This window comes from Corvus kubaryi, unplaced genomic scaffold (genome assembly GCF_017639235.1).
Source record: "Corvus kubaryi isolate FWS band 111438036 unplaced genomic scaffold, C.kubaryi_AGA036_p1.0 37392, whole genome shotgun sequence".
Lineage (NCBI taxonomy): Eukaryota > Metazoa > Chordata > Aves > Passeriformes > Corvidae > Corvus > Corvus kubaryi.
The window spans coordinates 2,396,711-2,424,520 of NW_024581131.1; the positions used below are offsets into that span (position 1 = coordinate 2,396,711).

At 36.1% G+C, this 27,810-nt stretch overlaps 1 protein-coding gene across 10 annotated transcripts in view; it reads right to left on the reverse strand.

Moving 5' to 3' along the window:
- SOX6 (SRY-box transcription factor 6) overlaps window positions 1-27,810 on the reverse strand; it is a 374,652-nt gene that overhangs the window by 164,670 nt on the left and 182,172 nt on the right. For all 10 annotated transcript variants that reach the window (XM_042038377.1, XM_042038378.1, XM_042038379.1 and 7 more), the window contains one exon: window positions 9,041-9,130. In XM_042038377.1, coding sequence (XP_041894311.1) covers window positions 9,041-9,130 — 90 coding nt within the window. The remainder of the gene's footprint in view (window positions 1-9,040; window positions 9,131-27,810) is intronic.

Consider the following 27,810-nt stretch of genomic DNA (forward strand, 5'->3'; position numbering starts at 1 on the left):
TCAGACAACTTGCATTTTGCCCTGGCTAATTTGGAAGGCTGATAATATTTTACTCATAAAGTAATTGTGCACCTGTTGTGATGGAAACCTGTTCAAACAAATCTTAATAGACATGAGGATTCATTCCCAACATGAGTGTGTTAGCCTCTCATTACCATCTATGGGGCAACAAATTTTAAGCAGCTATTGAACAGGTCTCAGCTTAATCTTGGATAACTCTTCAACATTTATGATAATATGTCTAATATTAAACTTTGTTAAATTACATCAGTACAGGCTAAGGTAAATATTAGGATATGTGGGTTAAGCTAACAGCAATTTAAAGAAAAAAGGATAAGAAAGATACGTCCATAATAACATGGTTCTAGGGTGAGAGCTAATGACAAAGAACCAGATCTGATCAAGCTGCCTGGCTATAAATCTATTAATATTATTATCACAGAGGGTAATACATATGATGAATTCATGGGACCAGGGCAGGCTACATCCTTAATAGGTTTCTGTTTCCTCTGTTCAGACAAATTTTTATGGAAAATATTTCAATACACTTATTTCCTTTAAAATTCATATGTTGATATTGATCGATGGGACTTCACATTTATACTGTTTGAAAGCTTTCTCTATTCACAAATCATGCAAGAACAAAGGAAAACAAACAAACAAAATTGGTTATTTACTTTAATCCAACATAAATATTTGAGGGAGAAACAGAAGAGACATAGTGAATTGATATCAATTCACACACCAAGAAAGGGGACCCTATTGTCAATGACCTGATTAGAGCAAGGGGATCATCATTAACCTGAAATCACTTTAATGTTAGCAGGAGGAGGTGAAAACGAGGAAAATGAGCCCAGTTTTGCTAGATTTGCCCTTTGGCAGAAAACTGTCAGATGTCATTGGTGAGATCCAAAGTGAGGTGACACAGTTAAACAAATCAAGATATCTTGAAAGAAACACTGATAATTAACCTCTTCTGAAAGGTCAACTTGTTTAGAGGGGACAGGGACAACCCTTCTTGTATTTCTTCTTCTATTCCTCATTGAGCTTAGGCTTTTGAGGCAGTGGCTGTGTCAGGTTGCATATTATGTTCTTGCTATTCTCAGTTGCAGGGGAGTTATAAACGTGCTCCTACTTCATTTTTTTCTTAGTACTAATTGTATCTACGTGCCTTGAGTTTTACAGATTACATTTCTGACTTGCCTCAGGGTCCACAGTTTGTTGAGTTCCCAGTAAGGTATTTTTACGTATCTCTTCAGGAAAAAAAAATCTGATATCTTTGATATCATCTGGATATCCTCACTACTACACAGTATCTACACATCAAGATCCCACTTCAAGACAAAACTCCCTATTCAGAAATGGAGTTTAAAACCAACTGAAGTGAAAAGAATTACCACAAAGGTTCTCATTAATCAGTGCCAAAGTTTGATGCTGCTCAGAAAGTCATATTTTATGCAAGAGGTTTCTTTCCAATTTAACTGCAGAGAAGGCTGAGAAGAGTGGTCAAAGTGCAGAACAGCTTTCACACAAAGAATAAATAAATATATTTTCACTTTTCAACCTGGAAAAGAGACAGAGTAACAGAGAACATGAACACGGAACAGTTCATTCTAAAAATGTCCATTCTAAGATCTAGGGGACACCTACAAGCTACTAGGTGCAAATATACAGCATATTGCTAACTGCTGAGCTTATCCCCATAGACCCTGCAGCTGGCTGTTAAAGGGTTCAAAAGTGATTGGACATGTTCATAGATGATAATTCTATCAAGGGTCATTAAACCCGAATTACCACCTCTGAATCAAGCAGCCCATTAATCATATTTCATGGGAAATTGGAAGAGTATACTGAGGAAATATTAGTGTATGTTTGCCCTTTCCTTACACCCTTCCACAGGTTGAACAGTGTCCAGGGACAGGATGCTGCAGAACAGTGTGTTCTTTATATCTGACACTTAAAGTTCCCTGAATACAAAACATCCATAACAAAGGACTGATAAAAGTACATGTAGAGGTTTCCACATAATCCAAATTGACCAAATTCAGTCCTTTCAGTACAGTGCCTATATGTATTTTTCTAGATAAATGCTAACATTCATCAATTTGTTAGAATTTGACTTTGTAAGTCTACAGCGACAAAAAGCCAAAAGCACTGAAGCGTGATGAAGCAAGAAATGGAGATTCCACTTTTGTTTTAGCAGTGCAAACTCCTACATATGCATTTTCTTTTCCATAAGAGATTGTATATGTGTCTTCAGCAGGAGTTTTATTTTGCTAAAGGTAAGAAACTTCATTGGCGACTAAGCTGGGACTGGAGTCAAATGGAAATTTGCCACTGACATCCACTTTCAGAAGAGAAGGTGCTAAGTTCCTAGTAGTGATACATTCTTCAGTATAGAAGCCTTTCTACTGCAGTTAAAGGCTCTGTATTTAGTGCAGAAAGCAATGACTGTTATACTGAAAATCAATACATATATATATGTATATGCCACCAAAACAACCTCCCAACAGAGGAAAATGGTAAATTTTTGAGGAATAAGTGGAGAAAACCGGCCTGTAATTTTTAGTTTATAGGCAACCTCTTTTCTGCAGAAAAAAAAATTAGATGGCAGTTGAAAATAAACACATTTTAATATGATACATTTTCTTGTCACTAATTGTAAAAATAAAGAATAGATCATATTCCAGAAGGCAGTCTGTTCTGATGTGCAAAAGAAATGTATTGCCGTTTCAGTTCCTTATTATTAGCATCATTATCCATCTTGTTGCTTTTTCTCATGAACAGTTGATACTATTTCTTACTACATTATTTGGGACACATTTCACAGAACCCAGAATTCAAGTGAGCTGTCATATTGATTTCAGTGTAGTACAGAGTTCATACATTGACCTCTGAATCTTTCTAAGCTTAGAAATATACACTGATAAGGTAAAAAACACAGATATCTGTGATTGTGGTAAGTAAAAAATTCATTGTGTGCCTGGAACTAAAGGACATGCATCCTGCTTGATGATTTTTATAAAATATATTCAACAATATGGAAAACTTGATTTACGTGAAAGGTTGATTACAGTGTAATTTATAGTTCTGGAGTTTTAAGAACTAGAAATGGCAATTGCCATTCACTGTCAATATAAGAAGCAGGCATGATTGTGAGAGGTGCTACTGAAATACAACCCTCTCACCAAAAGACTATAGCAACAAAAAATATTTGGCTTTTTTTAATGTGATAAACACAATTTCAATCCTGCCAAGACTTGCATGTACATAATTTAAATACTAGCACTATGTAGAGTGAGCAGTCCAATCTCTTCCACAGAACTACCCTCTGTCTGTACAGCTGGGGATATGTCTGTTTAAATCCAGAATCTGAAGGAACATACTTCATATCAAAAAAAAAAAAGACATAAGAAAATATAGTTTAGTCTATTTCACACTGCTGATTAGTCTAAGAGTGTTGGTATCTTGACCATAACAAATAGATACTATGGGGCTTGGTAAGCTTAACCAAAATATTTTCGGTTTTGGAATCCATTACTTTCTTCAAGCAAATACAACTAAAGGGCGTGCAAACATTAACTGTTGGAAGTGTTTATGAAATATTCAGGCATTCAAATGTTTTAATTTAGAAGGTCAGGTTAGACCTGGAAGCATAGCCCTTGCACCATGTTACACAAAATGCTGAAGTAATGGCAAAACAAAAGTATTGCTCTGATCTGGAGAGCTGCAACACAAAGCTAAATATATCACTTCATTGGATCATGGCAAGAAATTCACTACGAGAAACCTTTATAGCCTGTGGTATATTCCTAATCAGGACCAATTTCTTGAGGATTTGGGTGTAGGGGTTCTGGGCTGTGCTGTTTTGTTGGATGTTTTCATTGGTTTCACTAATTGGAACCAGTTGATTCTTTTTCCTGTGTATTGATTTTTTAAATCCTAGCAGTTAACAATGATTCTAATGTATCATAACACTTTAGACCTTAATCATATAGTGGGGCTTCTGCTTGTAGCTTTTGTTTGAGTTTTAATTAAGAAGACCTTGTGTCTCAAAGCCTGAGCTGAGTTTTTAATTGCTAGTATGTATATCACACAGACTTCAAAAGAAATAAAATATGTTTTTAACAGAGAGCACAAAGGAGAGCTTTGAAATGTCTATAGCCATACAAAGTGATATAATTAAAAACCTCTGAGTGCCTCTGTGATATAAGACTTATATATATTTATTTATACATATTTATGAGGCAGACTGTTATATACCCTTAGACTTCATGAGAAAGAATTTTCAGCAATTATACTGAAAAATAATTACTGCAAATTCAGACTACAGTGTTGATCAGGGCTAAAGGAAAACAGAATTATTTTCCTCAAAATGGACTTCACATTTGATATAGTGCAGCAAGAAACACCTGAAAGCTTATCTGTGAAGACAAATTTTATAAAATAGAAGCAAAAATAACATTTTAAAATGTTTTGTAAATCATGCATGTTTTAAAAAAATTAATTCACTGTAAAAACCACAACTTTCTCGAGGATTCATTCATGCACAACTCTTTCCAAGACTATTCCAGAAATGGAGAGTGTTAAATTACTAGATTCAAACAGTTGTGCCTCACTGTCCTCTTCCAGTCATTAATACACACAAAAAAATGCTCCTAGAAAACACTTTCTCGCATCTCTCCTGTTCGTATACCAGGGAAAAATACCCTTTCCAAAATTGTTTGTGGATATCTTGCAAGTAGACTATCAAATGGGTGAAGTTGCTTCATTTTACTAAATTCAACATTTCCTGGGAAACAGGAATGCTGCCTCCCACCTACCCAAATAATATGAGGCCATTAAATGTGCACATCACACAAAACAGGGAGTTTAGAGTCTTATTAATAAAGCAGCAAATACAAAAGGAGAAGGGATAAGCATGGGAAGCATAATGGAAGCAGCCTTCTGTGTTGGATAAAGCCATGGACATCAATCACTCACCTCCCCAAAATAGAGTCTACTGTACAAAAAGACAGCATGTGACATTCAAGTCACAATGCCTATAAATATAGAGAGTTCCAGTTGCAACCACCACCAATGGAAGGCAGAGGACTAACCTGCAGCACAGTAGCTGGTGACCCAGGAGACACTCTCCTCTGAGGTTGCTAGACCAATTCTGACCCTTTCACAATAACATCATTGCTTAAGTTACTTAAAGACTGACCTTTCTTATTTGATCTTCAAAGACTCTGCATGCTGAGAAAGACCATTGCTGGCTATTTCAGTAGGACAACTGCCTGATGCATGCAAGACCGTGCTATTCCAGAGATTTATATTTGGAACAGAAACAGAAAACTTAAAACAGACTCTGTATAGTGATAAATGATGCTACTCTGCCTAGCTGTGGCTGCTGAAGAAAAACTAGATAACCAAGCAACAGAAATACATGCAGTGAGGGAGAGTGAGGACAGAACTCTGTGCACCCAAATATCTGGAAATAAAGAAAAGAACCCTGCCTCACTTTGTTTATTCGAATACGTAATAACAAAAATCAGGATGAAAAGTATTTCCTGATCTTAATTTATATACGAAAGAAACCAAAAGCTGAAAAAGCCAGATGTAAGCCTAACAAATTGCTTGTATACCTTAGATAAATCTATTTGCATGCACCCCCTGGCAAACAGCATACAATCAAATGATTTGCACAGAGTGCTCTGGGGTTTTTTCTCCAGGTGAGCAAGGCATTTAACTCAGGTCAACTGCTTCAGAGACCTTTGAAAATTTGACCTATGTGTTTCATTTATAAACATATCAAATGAACAAGCAGACTTATTTAACCACTGGAATTTGGCTACAAAGCATTCTGCCAGATTCTCCTCAGTTCCATGCAACCTCCCTGAAGTCAATGGCTTGTTTGGCTGGAATTCAAGGAAGAATCTGGACCATTATCAATAACTGAAATCCTAATAAAGAAACTCAGAAAAAGCAATTTTACAAGTGAAGCACACTGTGCAAGAGTAATTGTGAGCAGGAACAATCCCACACTGAGAAAAAATGAATTATTCACTGTTTGTTACTTTTGTATTGGCCTCTATTGTCTGAATTAATAGATATAGCTTATAATTATATCTTGATTAACACTATTGTGTTCTAAATATAGAAGGTAAAGCAAGAAAATACCGTTTTTATTTGTTTCTCTCAGCCAATTATCTTTTCTTCTTGTCTGTGTGCTTCCCAAACATGAATAGAAACAGTTTGTGTCAGTGGTACATTTTTTTTTCCTGCTTTCATCCTTTTTTCTGGCACTGATTCTTAGTGAACTGCCTTCCCACAACCAAGATGCTAGTCTTTCACTGAAGGGGGAGGGCTGTGGTTGTGCAGACACAGAGGAAGAATATGTGCTCAGGTTATCCTTAGTGAGAACAACGCCTTCTCTCTAAAATAAACAACTCCCAGAAACAGTCAGTGCAAAGAGCAGTAGCTGTGGTTCCTCACAGGACAACACCTTGCTTCCTTATAATCAGGACTTTTTTCCCCTAATGAACACATTTATTTATTTTTACTGCATCCCTTGATGTCTTTATGTTAGGCTCTCAGTAATATGAACAAAAATTCTGCACAAGGGCAATTAAATAAAATTATTTAGGATCTAATGGAAATTAAGGAAAAATATATTTGACCTCACAAAGACAACAGATTTTCAAATGTAGTTCTTTCAGATCCCAGAATGCCCTGCCAGTTACCTTGCTGGAAATTCAACCAGCACTATGAAAATGACCTTCATGGTTATGAAATTTACCACCTTGAACAATGAAAGGATTTATTTTAAAGTATGCTTCCCCTACTTGGTTTTGTTTCCTTCATGTAATCAGGTTTTCATGCTGCCATGGATTAGGTTGTTATTTGTTTGTGGTTTTCTTTTTCCTTTCAGAGCTGATTTAAGGTAAAAAAATGCTAATAGGAGTTAATACCAGACTATTGTGTTAATAGTGGTTTTATTGGCTCAGAGGTAACCAGCCTGGAGACAATGGTTGGGCCATGGTTTTGGGAGCCCAAAGGAAAGGATTCCAACTTCAGACCTGCCCTTACTCAAGCTATGTAACTCTGCACCTAGTTTTCTTCTTCTATAAAACAACACTAATGTCTTTGTCAAGAGGTTTGAAGTGTAAAGCACAACATAACAGCAACCATTATTTGTCTTCCATGCTGGTTCTATTTAAAAAAAAATTAAATGCAGCTGCAGTAGCAAAGATTCAGCATCTAGTCTTGCTGGAAGCCAACTAGCAGCATGGATGAATACTGCAGCTATTATAACCATTTACGGACCAGTTATACAGGAAATGGGCTGTGGAAACTGACTGAGGGACTAGCAACATATAAATCTGCTGAGCCTAATCTGATGATCCTTTTTATACAGCTAATAGGCTATTCCCCTGGAAAAGGTAGCTGAAAATTCTTCCAAATCGGAGTGAGAGAGCTTTGTAGGTAGATGAGAAAAAGATGAGAGGCAAGAGCTCTACCCACTCACTCTGCAGATAAACAGATATGCTAAGAAAATAGGAGGAACAACGTAAATCCAGAAAAAACAAACCTTTCTTTTTCAATAAATGAGATGCCATTAGAAAGCATTTTTTCCCACATAAAATAAGAAAGAACATTATTCTGCATTGTTAGAGATGCCACCTCTTTTACATTTGATTCGCTAATAGCATTCAAGTAGTTTCCATTTAAAGACTAAGTAGCTATATTTTGCAATTAATGGACAATAATAATTCAACTAGCATTCAATGTTTTCCACACTATTAAGAGACAATATAGCTTTAAATAGATTGTGATTTCAAGACATAATTTTTTTGGATTTTATTTCAGTCAATTTTAACATGTTCCTGCAAAATTGTATGCTATGTTTCTGTCACTGATATTACTATGGGATTTCTTTCCTGCCTAACATATATGCATTGTCATAATTCTACCAGAAAAATCAGGAGAATCCAACAGATTTTTGGTCCTGAAGGAACCAATTATAACTTACTTATTAAAAAGACCCAATCTTTCATCTACTTGTATAATAAAAAAAAAAAAAAAAATTGCACTATCTTGAATTGCCTCAGTGGAAATTTAAATCCCTAAGCATCAATTTTCATCAAATAGAATATATATTTTTTTTACATTAAAGAATTTTACAGAAAATATTTATTAATAGGATGAACATGACTCTTTGTTTCCACAGCTTTGTAGTTGCAGTTTAATAAAATTATACAAATGAAGAGAAATAAATCTTGGGTACTTTGTGTACTCCTTAAACCTGCCTTATGACCCCTTCTCACAGCACAAAATACAAGCACATTTTAAATTTGTTGCTTAATCAATAACACTGAATTTCTTCTCACTAAGAAAACGCATGGAAGAATTGATGGGGGGGGGAAAACCACTCAAAGTTTTTTACATAGTACTTGATTGTCAAGAGAATTCCCCTTTTCCTAGGATGCTGGCTCAAGAAATCATGAAAATACTGGAAATTATTGTCCACATATACAACAAATCTTGCACTGATTTTGGTAAGTCCCAAATTTTATCCAGACCTGCTCTTTCTCTACATAATGGGATTAATAGAAATACTTCTTTTTAATCTTTTTTTTCCCATTTTGAATCAAAGATTTAGAACAGCAATGACACAATTACCCCCTTTTATGATCTGAAAGCTGTTTCTACACACAGTTTGTGCAACTGGGAAGAAGCGGTACCAAGTACTGGTAACTCCACATTTCTTCCTCTTCCTCTGCTCAGAGATATATAGCTGATGTCAGTAAACTAATGTAAGTAACCTGGTGTTTTGTGATAACATCCCTGATAGTGCCTATAACTGATTGTGACATACTCCATTTTTTTGGCACACTCATCCATCATTTCAAAGATAAACCTTAAAAAGCAGGGTGAGTTGACTGGAAAGAACGCCACCCTCTACAGCTATTTCTATTATTTTTTCTGAACTTTCAAAAATCCTCAATCCCCTTCCTAAAATATATGCAAACATTTAAAATTTGATCTAGTGAGATACCTTTAATTTCTCCAAGGAGATCACTTGTGTTTAATTTTTCCATCTTCTCCTTCCAGTCTTTAGAAAGAAGCTTTTCCATACAGGATGAATCTATTTAAAAAAAAAAAAAAAAAGGAATTATCAAACATATTCTTACAGGAAAACAGGTGCCACCTTCATTTTAAAACTGTTCTCCCTGTACCAGTCAAATCATAGTTTAGAAAGGAAATGAACTTGCAGCCAAAGAGAGTTCTTATTTAACTGCATTTTAAATCCAAAGTAATTCCCCTGAGGTTAATGGACTTACTATGGATTTAACAAGGGTCTAATTGAAAGAAAAACTTCGTTGAGGATTTATGCATGCTAACTGCCAATTTACATGCATAGATTGCCAATGTATATACGAATTCTGTCTTTTTCATTTGAGAATGATTGTACACTCGAAATTATACATGAAGATTTAGTAGCTTTTTTTGGAAATTTGGCACACAGTGACATCTGAAACCCATTTTTATACCCATGTCAATGCAAAAGTTATTCATATAATGTCTCCATGGAATTCATGAAAGCACTCTACATATTCGATGTTCACAGTATCAGAAATTTTCTCAGTACACCATAAACAACATGTAATGATTAGAAGATAGGCTTTCGTCATATGAACTTCAGAATACATTTCAAGTCTTTGCCCCAGTCTGGGAGGCCTTCTGTAGGCAAAACTGTCACTGAAGTCATTACACTTTGGAGAAAGTAAAAGATTGGGCCCAGTAAGTTTCCTATGATCAGACCCCCATTCCACTACAAAATTTTATACTGAGCATAACAGACTTCAATAAATTCTAACGGTTTTTTTCAGTTTCTGAATTAAACTAATTGGCTCTGAAGTCTAAATTATAGATAACCTTGCAGATACATACAAAAGGTGATTTTTAAGATAGAAATTATTATGAGGAGAGCCTGCAAGACTACAAATTCTCCTGGAGGGAGCCTACAAGAAAGATGGAAAGAGACTATTTACAAAAGAATGTAGTGACATGTCAAGAGAGAATGGCTTCAAACTGAAAAAGAGTAGGTTTAGAGTAGATATTAGGAGAAAATTATTTACTTTGAGGGCAATGAGGCACTGGTACAGGTTGCCCAGAAAAGCTGTGGATGCCCCATCCTGGAAGTGTTCAAGGCCAGGTTGGACGGGGCTCTGAGCAAGCTGGTCTAGTGGAAGTGTCCTTGCCCATGGCCATTCCATGACCCTGTCGTGGATGTGATATGGGTTTTTATGACTTTTAAGAAGCACAATTCAGATTTCTAAACAATTACCAAGAAAACTTTACAAACAACTGAACACTATTCCTTCCCAGTTAGTAATAATAGAATCTCTGTTAAACTACATGTATTTACTTTCACCTCTAGGCAGACTCACCTACAATGTCTGTGCTAAACTCCTTGGAAACCCTTAAGCTGAGTTTGCAAGATATCAAAACCATTACCTACATGTAACTCTGCTCCCAAAACAAATCTTTGCAAACGGCCTTCGTTGTAAGACCACACATCACTCTGGGCGTTGCTGGTCCTTAATGCACACACTGGGAACAACCACACACCTTCTCTTCCTAGAAGCTCTCGTAGCAAGGGGCCACTTGTTTTAGAAGATCAATTTACACAATGATTTCTAAGTAGCTAATAATACTCCAAATTTTGATTATTTTTATACCGGTCCTACTCCAGTCACGAATTAACAGTGGATTGTATGAGAACGCAGCATTCAGTCTTAACTTAAATTCCACTAAATTACTGGCAGATTAAGGTCAAATCGCAGCTGAAATTCTCATTTCAGCAGTCCCAGCAGAAGCACTCACACATGTGAAAGCAAAAGCAAAAAGCCCAGATTTAAGAATGGCAACAGAGATCATATCATTGCAACGGGTAACAGTTTGTTCCACTTCAGAGAATTCCAAAAATACTCAGAGGGAGGAGAGGCATTCAAAGGGGTCGCAAAAGGAGGAGTTAAAGATTTATGGAGAAGTTTAAGGAAGAAAATGGTCATATGGCCAATCATATGTTAGGGTACAAGTCATTTCAGCCTAAAAATTCATTAGCATGACTCATTTGACATAAACAAACAAACAAAAACCCCAAACAAAACAAAAACCAGTTGAAAGCAAACCAAACTGTAACTACCAAGAGATCAAAGATCAGGTTTTAATTGCAACACATTTTCACCGTGCAAGCCTCCATGGAAAGACAACACAGCTCATAAATATTTTTGAAGTAATATTTCGGCAAAAAAGCTAATTTATTTACTAATTATATCTTTCTATGAAAGAGGCAAAATTAAGGAGCTGTAAGTTGCAATAGGCAGTGTTAAAATACTAGTTATATAATAACAATTTACTTTTAACAATAACAAGCACTTATTACTTTTATGAGTTCTGGCCTGATAATAGGAGAATCATGAAATAACCATCAATTATCAATAGAACATTATAATTTGTTCTTTTTTGTGATATCATGATTAGTTTAAAAAGAGGTTTCTGTGTTTCTCCCCTGCCAAAATTTCAGACCCCTCATCCCTGAAAAAAGGCTTTAGAATTTTGTTTTGCTATATGTATTCCACTGCTTTTAACTAAGATATTTTCCTCAATTCACACAAAGAAAAAAAAAGATTTCAATTAAAAAAGGACAAAAAAGAAATAACTAGCATATTACTGGAGTTGATAAAATACTTTCCTCAAAAGCGCTTGTTTTATTTCTTTTCTCACTGTTCCTAAGAACACCCGTGCTTATCTGTAGTGTTCTTATATTATGTAAGGGCAAAAAATGTATTTCTAAAGACAGACTTGGAAAGAACTAGATTGGAAAACAGGTCTATTTGTGTGCCTTTTTGATATAATCACATTGCTAGTTAGAATTTTGCTCTACAAATGACTGAAAAATTCCGTAAGAAAGAGTTGTTTTAACACCCCTATCTCATTCAAATTCTGTGTTCTAGATCTGACCACACAATTTATAGCTACTGTATTTTGCTATTGGGAGGATTACAAAAATGATTACACAATGAGCATTTTAATAATTTTTTTTATAACATTGTAAAAGTAGCTCTCTAGAATTCCTGTAAATTTTCAATTACAATGTTTATTCTGCATAATTTTTCAAATTTAAAATAATGATATGTGATTAAAGCCCTCTGGAGGTTCTCCACATTAGACCCAAAACTAAATATAAAGGCTTATACTTGAAAGGCACATCTCCCTTCAAGTTCTGTATTCTGTGCTCACAAACACACATCTTGAAAGGTTTGTGAATCAGAAAGGGATTTTTCTTCTTTCTGTACTGAAAATTAATTTTTACAGACACATAAATTCTACAGAGAGATCTTCTGACATCAGTAAAACATCTTCATCCATACTGATACATTTTCTGATTTGATTCATTATAGAAACAAAACATCGACTTGGAATCCAGCACTGAACACCGAAGAAAGGAGCCCGAATTCACATCTGCACTGCATCACTCTCCCTGCACTGCCTCAGCACCATTCCAAACCTTGTGGATCCCGACATTTTCAAAATTCAGGGGTATTCTTGCTAAAGACAATTATAAAAGAAGCAATGAAAGAAATTAGCATTTATACATTTTTAGCTCTTCTCACTGACTTTATAAACCACAGTTAGGCTTATGCCGCAAAGTAGCATATTTTCTACTGGCACATGTAAGATCAAACTCGTGAAGTTGCGCTGGAGCAATTTATTCTATTAAAAAACACACAGCTTCTCTTCCTTTATATTCTTCTCTTGTGAACTAGGAAAAAATTTCCTTCAAGGACAGCAAACAGGTTAAGTATAATTATGATGACTAAATTAAATCATTGAGTATTATTTAATATCACGGTTTGTTACATACTTAGTTAGCAATTTTAATTGTAAACTAAAGGAGCTTAAAGTACTCTGAGAATCTTGTTAGACATGACAGTTTTGCAAAGGTGAGTGAGAAGAGGATGTTAAAAGATATATAATCAGGATAAAAAACAGCTGAAGGAAAAAAAGCCTAGGTGCTAGATGAAAAGGATCTCTTCACAATGACAAAGCATCGATGAAAAGAATTAACATTTGTCCGTTGGGTAATCAATCAGTCATGGAATGGATGGAATCCAGCTCTTTGTTGCACAGCCAGTGATGAAGAACGAGCGTGTTAGCTATCACAGCCAAGCTCTCAAGTTCTTCTGACTGAATGAAAGTCATCTTGCTTGAATCAGGACTAGCTTTTGCCTCTTGTCTCATCCTTATTCTCCCCTTTTTTCAGGGTTTTTTTTTCCTTTTAATTTCACTTTTACAGTCTTCAACAAGTTACTCACCCCAGCTATAGCTTACACGAATATTGTATGACCTTACAGTGGCCTGCACCTATCCTCATTGATTTGGGGGGGTTCCTTTTTTTTTTCCCCCTCTTAATTCACTGAAGTAGCCTCCTATTACTTTCTTTGAAATACAGATAAAAAAAAAAAAAAAGACATTCATGCCATGTGTGAGTTTTTGTTTTTTTATGGTAAAGTCATACATAAAAGAAAACCTAAATGTGAGAGTGCAGCAGCAAAACTTCAAAGCACTGACTGTCAGACATTATTATTTCAAATCAGCTTTGACTTTTTGAGACTTAATAAAACACTATAGTACAGACTGGCATATTTATAACACCTATACCAGTGATCAACTGAACTGTCTTATTCTTTCTACTGTGCAGTGCCTTGTTATTTCTTTTATAATAAGCTTCCCTCAAAACATGTTGTAACAATACTGCAAACTGATAATTATTAATGATATGAGTTCTAAAACATGACTTGTTTTGCATACAATTCTTCTTGAATACACACATTACTTTGTGACAGAAGACAAAAGCACATTGATTTATTAATAATGATTGCAAATGCACAGCAGGTTCATAAACAATACAGAAATATAATTCAATCAAAGGTATAAAGGTATAGGTGACATATTTCTACGTGCATCAGAATTGTTACATCTCAAGGAAAGAGGCACTGGGGAAGACAAGGTAGTGGATTTAGAAGAGAAATCAGGAATGCTGCAAGAGAAATTGTTCTAAACCATGTTCAGATCCACAGCAGAGAAGGATAAAGTTCTTTTCTGCATTTTGGAAGAATGATACAACGGAACTAAAGGCATCATTGTCTCTATTTCAGGACTCAGTCTAGAGTTATATCTTATTATAATTTAGTAGATATTGTTCAACATAAAAATATCACATTTGAGCAGGGTTTGGGACTACATATCAATTTGCAAGTTCCTTCATCTCTAATGTTCTATATTACCCAAACTACTCTCATTCCATTTATTTGCCTTCAGCTCCATGGGAGAAAAGGTGTCCCTCAGATCAGCCTTTGTCAAATGAGTTCACATGCCTCATTCAAGTCTATATAAGAAAAACAGCACAAGTGGAATTAGCCTGTCAGCATCTATGAAATATCTGTTTGAGAAAAAGTATTGTGTGGGTTTTTTTCTTTGAAAGAATGTTAAACAAGCTTACGAACTCCTTATGACAGACATTTGTATGCTTACTAGGCCTATTGCACTGGATTCCTTCTACAGAAGAGCTGCTTTTCCCCCCCCAAACCAACTGAGCTGCAAATAAACATTACAGTGACTTCCATTTTTTGGCCTGCTTCCTGTTGTACCTTTGCACATCTCACCCCACGCTTCAATTGCAAGTGTGCTTTTTTCAAGTAGGTGAAGCTAAGGACATGACACCTAAAATAATAACAATGCAATACACCACAGATCTGAAAGAGGAAGATTTGTTTCAGTATTTTTCACAGAATAATAAATCCTCTTCTGAGTAGAAAAATTTTAATTAAATCAGTACAAATATTTCTGAATAATAGGCAAGCAGAATTTAGATTTACTCTAGTCAATCTTTGTTACTTACAATTAAACTAAAACAGCAAGTCCATTGTTGCTGTTATTAGATCCAGTCATTAAAATTGTGAAATATGAAAATACAGAAAACTGAGAATTTTTTTTTAAATCCTGTGATGAGTTTTAATACACCTGCATTAGGAGCTTTGTTTAACAGATCCCTCTCTGAGTACATGAAAACAGCTTGCTTACGTGTCTTTTGTGAGTTCACTGCCAATCAGATTTCCTTGAGGTAAAGAACAATCTAGTATAGGAAGAAATCATAAAAATATTTCCTAATTTTCACGCTTCATGTCACGTGTTTTAAAATTAGATGCAAACTCTAACATTTGAGTATCAAAGAGAAAGGCATAAGGTTAATTTAATTCACTTTGAAAGAAGACAATTTTATAATCTTCTAACAATTCAAAATTAAATTAAGGACTTCATGTCTTCATTCACTATTCAAAAAATAAAATATAATTTAACCACGACTATTAGAAACTAAACTGCTGGGTTGTATATATATTCTGTTTTAATCCAAAGATGCAAAGTTTGTGTAACGTTGCTAAAATAGATTTTTTGTTGTGATAGTTCCTTTTTTTCTTCTTTCAAACACAAATTATCCTTCTCTGTTTCAATAAACTTTATACAAAAGAAAAGGAGAAAGCAACAATGCAAAACTAATCAAAAATCAGCCTGAAGGCTTAACATCCATATTTGCAATGTACTGCCACTGCCTCTTGCTCATAAGCAGCTTGGCTTCAATCTTGCTGTCAGTGGAGCAGCAGGTCAGGGGAATCTCATCTCATCCTTCTCAATTTCCATACTGTTCTTGTACCATAATTAATTGTCATGGTCTAACAGAAAATTAAAATATAAGGCATTTCGACACGTTGTTAGCCAGTGAAGTGATCTCTTTGGCCAACTTCTCAAGAATTTCTCAATTTAATAAGCTCTCCAAATTCAAGTTCTTGAAAAGCAAGAACTGCAGTCACAACACAAAAATGAGCAACATGACATTTAGAACAGGAAAAGCTGCTAATTCATTTTGCTTGATTTATCGTAAACTACAAATAAAATAAAATAAAATAAAATATTTCCTAAATTCTATATCTTGCTTGGGATGTTAAGGAGGCAAATAATCCTGGCCAGTCTCTTAATTCCTCCTCTCATATTGATTCTTTTCTATCCAAGTCTGTAAAACTTTAAAAAAAAAAAAAAAAAAAAAAAAAAAAACCAAAAAAGGGGAGAGAGAGAAAAAAACAGAAAAAGAACAACAAACAAACAAAACCCAACCAACCAAAAAAAAAAAAAGGCAAAAAAACCTTTCTAATTACATGCAAAAGACAGTCAGCTCAGAGTAGATGTTTTCTTGCAAGAGCAATGATGGAAATGCAACTGAGATCTGACTACCAAACACACAGTTTTGTTTAGGACAGGGAACCAGGCAGATCTGCCAATTGCTGTACATTTTTTCATAGTGACAAGATTTCCACAATATGATAAAATTAGAACTGTAAGAGCTTGGAGAGCTCTCTTAACTTTTAATTAAAACTCTCCGAGATCACTAAAAATAATTAGGCATTAAAATGTTCTGGTTTTCCTCTGAATTCATTTGCACTACTTGAATGGTCTAGATCTTGCATGAAACAACAGACATTCTAAACAGAAACACTGGAATTTAGCTGGGGGTGATTTCCAGACCTGCTTTTTATGATGTGGCTAGTGGGAAAAACTGTAGAGTCTGAACTTCTACCAATTCTGCCTAAAATGGTTTGCTTCAGCAGGAATTCTCTAGTGCAAAGAGTGAAATTCTGCTCAGTGCAAAACTCTAGATAAAAAGGAGTTTGTATTTCATGGAAAGAACAACCCAAGATACAGTCCTGACCTTTATTTTTATTTATTTATTAAAAAGCAGGACCTTTAACCTCACAAATGTTTTTGTTCTCTTAAAATAACTCATACAATGCTATATGCCACACTATTTTTAGAAAAGCAACAAGAGAAAGCATGCTTTTCCCATACAGCAGGGCACTGATATAAACATCAACACAGATGCTCTGTGAGAGAGAGCTGGACTTCTCAAGCACTTGATCATTAAGGAATGCACCAACTGTTTTAGATAATCTCGTGCCAGCTCCAATTCTGCTCTACACTCCCCTTTGGGAGTGGCAAATCTTGTCCTGCTCCTAATTTTTCATTTTACTCACTCCTCCATTCTTTTTTTTTTTCTTTTCCCCCTAGAACAGAGGGAAAAATGCATTGTGTGCCAAGCAAGGCAAGACTAGAATCACTTCCCCAAACAGAGCAAAACTTTCAGACAATTAACCCTCCCCTCTTCTTTCAGATAAATTACTAAGTATAAAATGCAATCTGTTTCCTTTGTTTACTCAATATGAACAATTTGTAAATGACTCAAGGATAAAATTCAGAAAATGTTGTGCTAAATTAGAACCATTATAAACATGCTAATGACTGCTCAACTAAAACATGCAGGATCAGTGTGAAGAAATATATTTAGTTCCTGTGAAATACAGTTGTATTGCCTCAGAACTATTTGGTCACTTAATTGTATATGATTACTTCAGGAAAATGTTAATTTCATGAACACTGCACTAGACAATACACTTTGTATGTCAAAAGGAGCTTTCTTAAGTGTCAGTGTAATTGCTTGGATGCAATGTTTTGGCATATCAGTACAAGAGAAATATCTTTTAAGTCTATCAAAATCACATGTACATTTCATTCCTCCACTTAAAGTTTCCACTCTATGATAAGCTATATTTTACTGTTAGATTGGCTGTATTCATTGAAGTTATTGCCTTATTTGCATTACAATGATAGTATACAGTATATTATATGTATTCACCTATTCTCTAAGTATCAGCACCTCTATTTACTTCCCAAGTGAACGTATAATATTGGCAAGAGAAAGTCTCTTTAGGCTTTAAACAACAGCAATCAGGGATAGACAGGAAAAGCAGAGCACAATTTGCTTGCAATCCATGGCAAAAAGATTGTATAAGCTGATATAAAAAAGGAGAATGATACACTTATTTTCCTGTCTCTTGCTATGTACATATTAGCAAAGTAAAAAAATCAATAGGATTTTCATCATTTGTTATTTTGTGAAAGGAGAAAGTTGTGCTAATGGAAGCAGATCTCAATTTTCGTTATTTTCTTTGCCTCCACATTCTCACACCTTTCTTTACTGAACAGCTCTGAGTTTTCTCTCTGATTTTTTTCTCTGAGTGGGAAAGAACAGACTGAGCCAAGATCTTAGCTAGAACTCCTCAGCATAGCTCCATCACAGCCTGCTTAGTCTTCAACAGATTTGAAATTTCTCCCAATATTTGGCCCAATTATTCTTTGTCATATTCTCATACCTCTGTACCTTGTTACAGCCTTTTTATAACCCTAAACAATTCACTCTCATCTTTGGCATCCACTCTTCTCAAACACTTCCGAGCTGAAGTGACATTCTTCTCCTTATTACCCAAACAAATTTTAAGAATGTAATCTTTAAATGTTTCTTTGTTAAACTGCTCCAGAACATATTGTGTATCATATGGTTCCTGGACACGGACCATCTTTCTTTTAAAAATTAATTTCCCTAGTAGCTCAAGAAGTTGCAGATGGAATGTCAGCCTGTGTCCAGCTATGTACTAAACCCAGCCACTGGACTCACTTTTTAAAGACGTGGGAGCAGATTTTATTTTCTCTTAACATTGCACAACCCTTCTTGTACCAAGCTGAAGCAAGCAAAGGATCAACTCAACTCAAGAAATTCTCTGGTAGCACAAATAGACATTTATGTTATTGCTCCTTCTCCTATCAAGTGCCATGCCAATTATTGTATCTTTTAACAAGGTAGAAGTTCTGAAAAATTAATATGAAAATATTAGGCAAAGTTTTGAGGACTAAAAATATCTTAAACAAAAGCTAGTACAAAAAAACACAAAAGGGTGGAGGCTCCTTCACACCAGGTTAGTTTCAGGGAATTGGGGGAATGGGAGTGAGGGGACTTCCCGAAAAGCAAGAAAAATCCGTTTCTATTAAACTGATTAATGTTCCTTGCAAAATTTGTGACACCAGATGACTTATGAACAAAACCTGAATGATTCAAAGGACCTCTATTTTGTTCCCCCAAATTGTGTTCTACTCATTACCCTAATAATGCAGTAATAAACATCTGTTTAATAATTTGAAGGCTTCTTAATATTGTGTATAAAAATCTTAACTCAGCTCGTACATAAAATATTCTGAAATTAAAACAATTGTATAACAAAAAGAATTTTTCATGAGAAATCCTTAAGCGTTTTTGTATGTAAAAGTATAATATAAAGAAAGCAAAATAATATGCTCTTGATTTGAAATTACTTCAAACAAGGATGTAAAGGAGTGAAAACAATAGCTAGAATCTCCTCTCTATTTACCATTTCTGAAGGTCTCTATGGCACATGATGCAGTCTTTATCAGGACGCTAAAATACACTGACAAAATCTGTTCTCTAGCCCCTTTTTTATTACTAAAATTTTGACTTAAACAAATTATCATATCCTATATAAACATAAATACAGATCAAGCAAGAATTTCCTGATTCCTAATTCCAACAAACAGAGCTTTAAAAGGTTTACAAATTTTACATGCAGCAGTCTACATGCCATAGATTGAAAGAATCATTTAGGTTGGAAAAGAATTCTAAGATCATGGAGTCCAAGCATTAACTTAGTACTTAGCATGGATATATATTTCTGGAATAATAGCTATGAAAAGATTTTAGAAAAGATGGCACTAATAACTTCAAGAATAATGCTCTCGCATTTTCATTTCCCTATATACATAGAGGATAAAATTAACCATCATTTTTATTCCTATAAAAGAACATTATTAATTTTTTAAAGTCAAGTAATGGAAACATGTGGAAATCTTAGAATTAACGTTCCCCAGGAAATCCTAATTCAGCCCCTGTGTACATTATGATATATTCTTTAAATTTTTTTTTAAAGGTACACAATTTCTGTATGGTATTCTTGCTATATTCAGCACAGGGGATAATCCCAGATGAAAGCAGAAACTGGAACTGCAGAGCAAATGAGGCTGCTGCCCATGCAGTCATTGGCTACGTTTCATTGCAAAAGTTCAAAGAAGCTAAATGAATGAGGGAGAGAACTGCAAAAGGAGAAATGATGGGTCGCAGTTTCATTTTCTGGGAGCTCAATTTAAAAAAACTTGGGGCTTTATTTGAGGAACTGCTGAACATTCACAGCTGCAGCTGTGTCAATGTAAAGTCAGTGTAAAGATTGAGGCTATAATATATATAACTATATATAAACTGCTGCACAAAGTTAGGTCCCCTGGAAAAGAATCAGGGCCTAAGCACCTCAAGCTGAACAACCAAGAAATCAATGATATTTTTCAAGTTGTATTCTTAGTTTCACACCTGTGAAGTTGGCATTCTGACTACATTTTTTTCCTCTTAACAAAGGTTTTGAGAAGATAATTTGTTTGTAGTACATTTACTGAATATTCTGGGAAAAAAAAAATCCTAGCCAATTGTGTAATATCCATGCTTTCTGAGCACAGCTTGAATAATAAGCAATTAATAGACACTACAGTTTCAGGCTGACCAGTAAGGACATAAGCTATTGGATAGTTTCATATTCATGGAGGATCACCCTGTTAGTGAACTGGACGAATCAGAATTCTTCTTCGGGAAAAACTATTGCTTATTCGTGTAAGAATATTATACTTCTCTACATGGAAACAAAAACTGGTTTCATTTTAATATGTTTTAAGTTCTGTTGGGCAGCTGAAGAAAGCTTTCACCAGTTGTGCAGACATAGTGTAAAATTAAAGACTTGAAACCTGTTTAAACCTGTGGCTATATACACAGGTATAGAAAAAGGTTTTATAAATTAGGTTTAGTAGCCAGATTTGGAAACAACACCAATTTGAAGGGTACTGATCATGTCAAATTAAAGACAGAGTGAACATAAAATAGTTCCTGCACACTGGACTTCAGCAACTAAAAGCTCTAATGATAACAAAGCAGTGCATGCTGCGCCTTGTCCTAGAGCAGCGAAACAGAATAACCCCCTCTTGCTCTCCCAACAGAGTAAATTTTGACATCCCCGTGTACAGCCTGACAGATTTCTACAAGGCCCCCTCCTTTCTTAGAGCAAGTGCTGTCACACTTCTGTGCACTAACTGACCCTATATTCCACAGCAGAAAATAATTTTTGCCCCCAAAGCTGGTGCAAAAATTAGTCATCCTAAACATCTTCCCCAAATTTGTCACATAGTAATACAATAAATATCAAAGCTGACAAAATGGGGGTCATTTGTAAACATCTGAGAGATTTAATAATACTTAGATAATCTGCTACCCAAAAGGCAAAAACTTATTCAGTACAATTAAATCTTTACAACTACATAGAAGGGAAAATACAGTTAAGTTCACACTACCTATTTCAAGCTATTTGTTACTAAACATTCTTTCTTTTCCAGAATCCTCCTCACTAAAAAACTAGAAACAGTCAATGGAGCTCAGTTATGCCACAACCTTCACTAAAAGTTATATAGCAGATAAAAAAGATAATGTACACAATTTCTGTGTTAAACATTTAGTCTTCTTGCTTTTGTTGATTTAATCCAGACTCCATAGTTACAAACAGTTTAAATTTATGAGGTGAATTTTAGCTGCATAACTCCCCAGAAAAATTTAAGCATGCGTGAAATTCTACACACCCATTTTGAAATCATAGATTAATGTTGGTTTATGATATACCCTTTACACAAATGCAAAAGAATCTAACACAGACTTAGTTGTTTAGTTGTTTTGTTGGGTTTTATTCATATTTTAGCACCAGTAGAAAATTCCAGGTTATCAGACCAAAAGATTACTCAGTTATAAGTTCTGGTTTATGATCTTAGATATATTTATTCCAAGGAACGGGACAGGCAGGAAATGTCTTTCTTTGAATGCTGAATGACATCATATATTGAAAAATCATTATATTCAAAAAATCTTCAGAGTAGGAAAGGACTCATAGAGTCCAACTCCTGGCCTTGCACAAAACACCCCAAGAGTCACACCATGTGCCTGAGAGCACTGTCCAAACACTTCTTGAGCTCTGTCAGGCTTGGTGCTGTGACCACTGCCCTGGGGAGCCTCTTCCAGTGCCAATCACCCTCTGGGTGAAGAACCGCTTCCTAATATCCAACATAAACCTCCCCTGACACAGCTTCAGGCCATTCCCTTGGGTCTTGCCACTGGTCACCACAGAGAGAAGATCAGTGCATGCCTCTCCTGTTCCCCTCATGAGAAAGCTGCAGACTGTGATGAGGTCTAATATGTCCTTATTCATTTAAATATATTACCAAATTCAGTGCATGAGTAACAGGCAAAGATTTGATCCCTTTTGCATTCTATAATCACAGACTAATGCACTTCATGCACTTGTGCTCTAGGAATAACAGAATTCACAATAGCAACCACATGTTTCTTAATTGTAAAAAGAATCCTTACACTATATTTATATCATACTTCCTCTTAAAGCATCTTTAGCAAGGACACTACATGATTCCTAAGTCTTTTAAGTACAAAGGATGGATGTGTGGACTTCGTAGAGAAAAAGTAACGTAGCTGCAAATGTTTGAACGTGCAATGCGAAGGCTTGTTACTATCAAGCCAAAGGCAGAAGTTTGGGCTGCTGCCAGGTTCCCCGTGTGGTAACTGTTTGGTCCACCTAATTTATGTTTACATACATTAAAATTGAGATCAATCTCTTACTCTTTGGTTGCATTTTCACTGTCTTTACTCCACGTGAAAATTATCTGACTGTGGCTTTTATCTTGACATTACCCACAAAACTTAACTGTATTTACACAACTCAACAGTCTTTTTTGTCAACTAAACACTTCTCTAATCTCCAGGCTGCAAACCTGCCTGAACTCTCCTCCTGCATTTGCCCTCACACTATTAATATAATCATGAGCACTAGGAAGGCAGAATCTCAAACATTGCAAGTTACACGTCTCTGGTTCCTTAAGCTTTTTTTAAACACTTATTTATGGGCAAGGTATAATTTACAGCACCTTATGTATGGCTGGGCAGGTGGCACACAGTGACTGCTGCTCCTTATATCAATATTAACACCAATGTCAGTGGTGCCCACTTTTCCACACCGATCAGATTTTCACCTGTTCTCTCTTATTACAAGATTTGACTGAGATCTCTCTGGGGCAAGAGCTGTTGTTTGGTTTTACTACTGCTACATGTACAGCACCTAGTGGACTTACTCAGAGAAGGCCCTGGAAAAAAATTATAAGGAAACATCTTAATTGCTTCTAGTAAACTCAGGGACTCTTCAGAACTTAGTGGCCTAAGCTGCATGAAAAAAAAATCAGGCTTTTTTGTTCTTTTTTTCCTTTCAGAGCTATATATGTTATATAACTTATTATGTGAAAGGAACAACTGCTCAGCCTAAGCTAGAGGTCAATGAACCCTGAACCTTGGCCTGCACAAAGACATGAAGGCTTTATGCACAGGCATAGGCTTTCCCAAGGCGAAGTGGGTACTGCAGATCCCAGAGCTGCTGGTACAGTCCATGAATGCTGAAAGTCACACTGATTTTTTTTTTTTTTAATTCTACAGTGATATTGCTCAAGTTTCTCAAGAAACTCAAGAGATTTTCCAATTCTAGGCACGTAAGAATTGTGATCTTACACTTAGGGACATCATCTTGCATTTAGGGACAACAATTCCTTTCTGTGAATTACGCCGCATCCAGATATTTTCCAGAATTGTCCAAAAGCCTTTTAGCTGACGGGAAATAAACTGTTTCCTACTTCAGCAAAATGAAACTCCCTAATGAGTTTATTAGCCTATAAACTATGGTGTAAATGTGAACTTTGATACGAAGACAAAAACATCTCCTTTCTTCTGTAAACTCTTAACAGGACCTCCTCAATACCTAAGACTACTGGAAATTAGCCCTAGAACATATGTTAAAGAAATTAAATTGCCACATTCTGTTACTTTTTTCAGTTATTTACAAAATTAGTATTAAATTTGCTCATTTGTTTTCATTACTTTTTTTTTCTCTTTTTACACTAGTGAAATAATTTCAAAATATGGATACTGACCAAGATGCAGGCCCTAATAGTGGAACCTTATGCTGTATTAAATAGCTGATCAGAGAATAAGAACAAATATTGCCAACAAATGTATTGGAAAACCAGGATAATAGTGTGCTGCAAAGCCATGCAGGAGTCACCATGTTGAATCAGGCTGCTCAACAACTCTTCTGGAACAATGGCAACTTTTGCAAAGACTAGATTAAAAATTTGAATACCATGAGCATGTTTCACCTGTACTCAAGACTGCTTTTTTTCCTTTGAAGAAGCTTCCATACCTTTATACCAGAAACAAGAAGGACCAGTAGTCCAAAAAAAGGGTCAGTAGTTTGGCCAAACAGAAAACAACAAAAAATTACTCTTAAGCCACTAATTTTGCATCCAAAAGGATATGTTTTCTACCTGGACAGATACACACTTTCTTATGTTTGCTCAATTCTTTATTTTTTAAGCACTGCTTTTACAACCTTGCTTAGACAGCACATAGAATCATAGACTAACAGAATGTTAAGGGGTTGCAATGGATCTTAAAGTTCATCTAGTCCCAACCCCCCTGCCACGGGCAGAGACATCTCCCACTAGACCAGGCTTGTCAAGGCCTTATCCAAACTGGCTTTGAACACTGCCAGGACTGGGGCACCCACAACCTCCCTGGGCAACGTGTGCCAGTGATTAACCACCCTCACAATTAAGCATTTCTTCCTAATAACTAATCTAAATTCGCCTCTTTCAGTTTGTACCCATTCCTCTTTGTCCTATCACTAGAGTCCCTGAAAGAGAGCCCTTCTCCAGCTTCCCTGTAGCTCCTTCAGATACTGGAAGGTTGCTATGAGGTCTCTACACAAACTTTTCTCCTCCAGGCTGAAGAGCCTTGACTTCCTCAGCCCATCTTTGTAGGGGGAGTGCTCCAGTCCTCTTACCAACTTCATGACCCTCTGCTGGACTTGTTCCAACAGGTCCATGTCCTTCTTATGTTGCAGACAACAGAACACTTTACAATATTCCAGATGGGGGTCATCCTAATCTTAAAGCCCAATTCCTCTTTTTTTGGATGGTGTTCTGGTTTCAATTCAGAGTATCACTGGCAAAGTTACCCATAAAATCTCGCCAAAATCACTCAATTCATATCGGCTACTAGATGTAGCACATACATCAGAAAACAACATGAGCAAACCAACATCTATTAGATTCTGTAACTACTTTCCAGGGCCAAGGAACCAAGTGCAAGGTCCTATACTTGACCTTCTCTATGTCCTGTTGCTCAGAGGCTGTGACTTTGACAGAACCATATTGCAAAAAATCTGGATCAAATCTAGCAAAGAAAGTGATCGTTTATAAGTCCTCTGTGGGTACATTTTGTCTTTGCTGTGTGGCTGAAACTCCCATTAACACTAACATGAGCTACACAGCCCTACTGATGGGTGAATTATACCCCTAACAGAAAAGTGGTTTTTTGCTCGACGGATTTGCTTTGATGAACTTGTTGGCTACTGAACAGTCATGTGTATATATTTAAGTATTTCTCTGTGTGTAGGCATTTGTACATCTCTGCAGTGATGATGTCAGTTTGAATAAAAACGCAGATAAAGCATTTCTCAAGCCAAAATGGGCCAAAGCTAATTTTCCCCATATAAACTTTGGTTTGGCCGTTATTTATCAAAACCAGAAAAAGTTTGACAGAAAAGGGGATCCAAGTTGGTTATCCCAACAAAAAATAGAAGTTAGGGCCTTTCTTAAGACTTACTTTATAGGAACCGTATGCACAACTTTCACTTTCTAGAAAGTGGTTTTCTCTTGAACACACATCAGAACCATTCATCATCACATAATTGCAAGTTGTCAGTCAGAGCCGCACCCTTCACGCAGTGGCAGGCCGCCAGCACATCTGTCAGAAGCACTCACAAGCTTCCGTGTATTATTGTAATCCCCTACAAAAGGAACAAACCCATTCATCCTGTCCACATTTTCCAAATCAGATGACAACTCTAAACCCTGAGCCTGGAAAAATAATGGCACTTACCCTAAAAATGCTGCACTTGTCAGGTGACCACAAGCTAAATACCAGTGAGCAAAGTTAAAATAATTCTAATCTCTACATCTAAGACAAAAGTTTTAGGGAACTGGGTTCTTCATGAAAGAGGAAAACTGGATCCCATGCATACAACAAAGTTGTCTCTAACAGTGAAACAGGCTGTTCAGTTAAATCATTGTACCCCACCTGCAAACACTCACTTATTGCACTCTGGACTCTATTAGGACAAATCTATCCTCCTCCTTTAATGTTTCCATTCTCTTCTTTGGCTTCTTGTGTTTTCTTTCTCCTTTGCCTAGAATCATCTACTCTTTATGTTAACACATACTCTTTCCTCCTGTATCTCTTGAAAGATGTTCAGACAGGCTCCACAGGTAACACCTCCGGGCCAGTCTGGATTTGGTGAACATGAGGACTTGGGCCAATGAGTACACAGCAGGCAAGACTCTCTTCTCAGAAATGATGTTAAAGACTCTCATGGAGAATTAAACAGCTTTCGGTGAATTAAATACTGTTTTACATAGGGCTTCAAAAGCTTATTTGCAGAGTATATGCACATGAGAGCCACAAATACTTAGGAGAATGGAGTACTAAGATTTACCTCTGTACCTTCACGAACTCTTTTGCATTCTCTCTCTGTGGAGAAGTCTGGCAGCAATGTTCACCAGCACGGAGTGAAACGCATGCCACGCCCTTCAGGACAACAGTACAGCCACATCAGCCCAGCAGGACCTTCAGAGTAGCTCTGCCTCAGCAAGGCTGCAGACAGACTAACACTTCCCTCTAACCAGCCAGATCTTTATACATGCTCAGATGCAGAAGTGAAGCTACGAGACTTCTCTGAGCCTACTTCAAATCCTTTACTCCAGGAACTTTAAAGGAGCAGAAGCAGACAGCCAGCATGCATGACTAGCTACAGTGATGGTGCTGGTGAAGGCCTGTGCAGGCTGCACTGCTGCAGGGCATTTTTATCAGCCCTTGACACAGGCACAATGCATATTATATACACAGATATATATATATATAAACATGCATTTCTGAAATTATTCAAAAGATATATGATGGCAGACCTGCCACAAAATTTATTTCCAAGAGCAAATAGAGAAAGAATTACTCCTGAGTGATACAGCCAGGAGTAAATGATACCATCTCACTGCACAAAGGAGACAAATATTGTAAAAAATCAACTCTCAGCTGTGCTGCACACCTATATTCACATAGTGCTGTTGTTCAAACTAGTATTAAGGAAAATACAACAATTCTCCTGCTATATCCAAAAAATCCCTCTGCACTGTAAAACTGCTATGCAAGCATGAAGAGGGTGCAGGAGCTGCTCTGATGGATGGCCACAGAGACTAATCTAGCTGGTTCACCCCATTGGGGTGAAGTTGGAATGTAGGAATAAGGAAAATGATCATCACACTCCTGCAAAACATGCTGGTTTCAAAAACACTGCTGGTTGAATAAAAATCAACCCTTCGATTCTTTCATGACTCAGTTTCTCAGATAGAAAGATGATTTTTCTATCTCATGCAAGTACTGAAGAATTTAATTCTTTTGCAAAATGGTAATATAAGCAGTTTTAAGCACAATAGTACCTTTTTTCAATTACACTATCTTAACTTTTACGTATTTTCAAAGTTTACTTGACATTTTGTCAGAATTATGCCGTACTCAGTAATTCTTAGTTTTTGTCATGAATGAAGACCAAA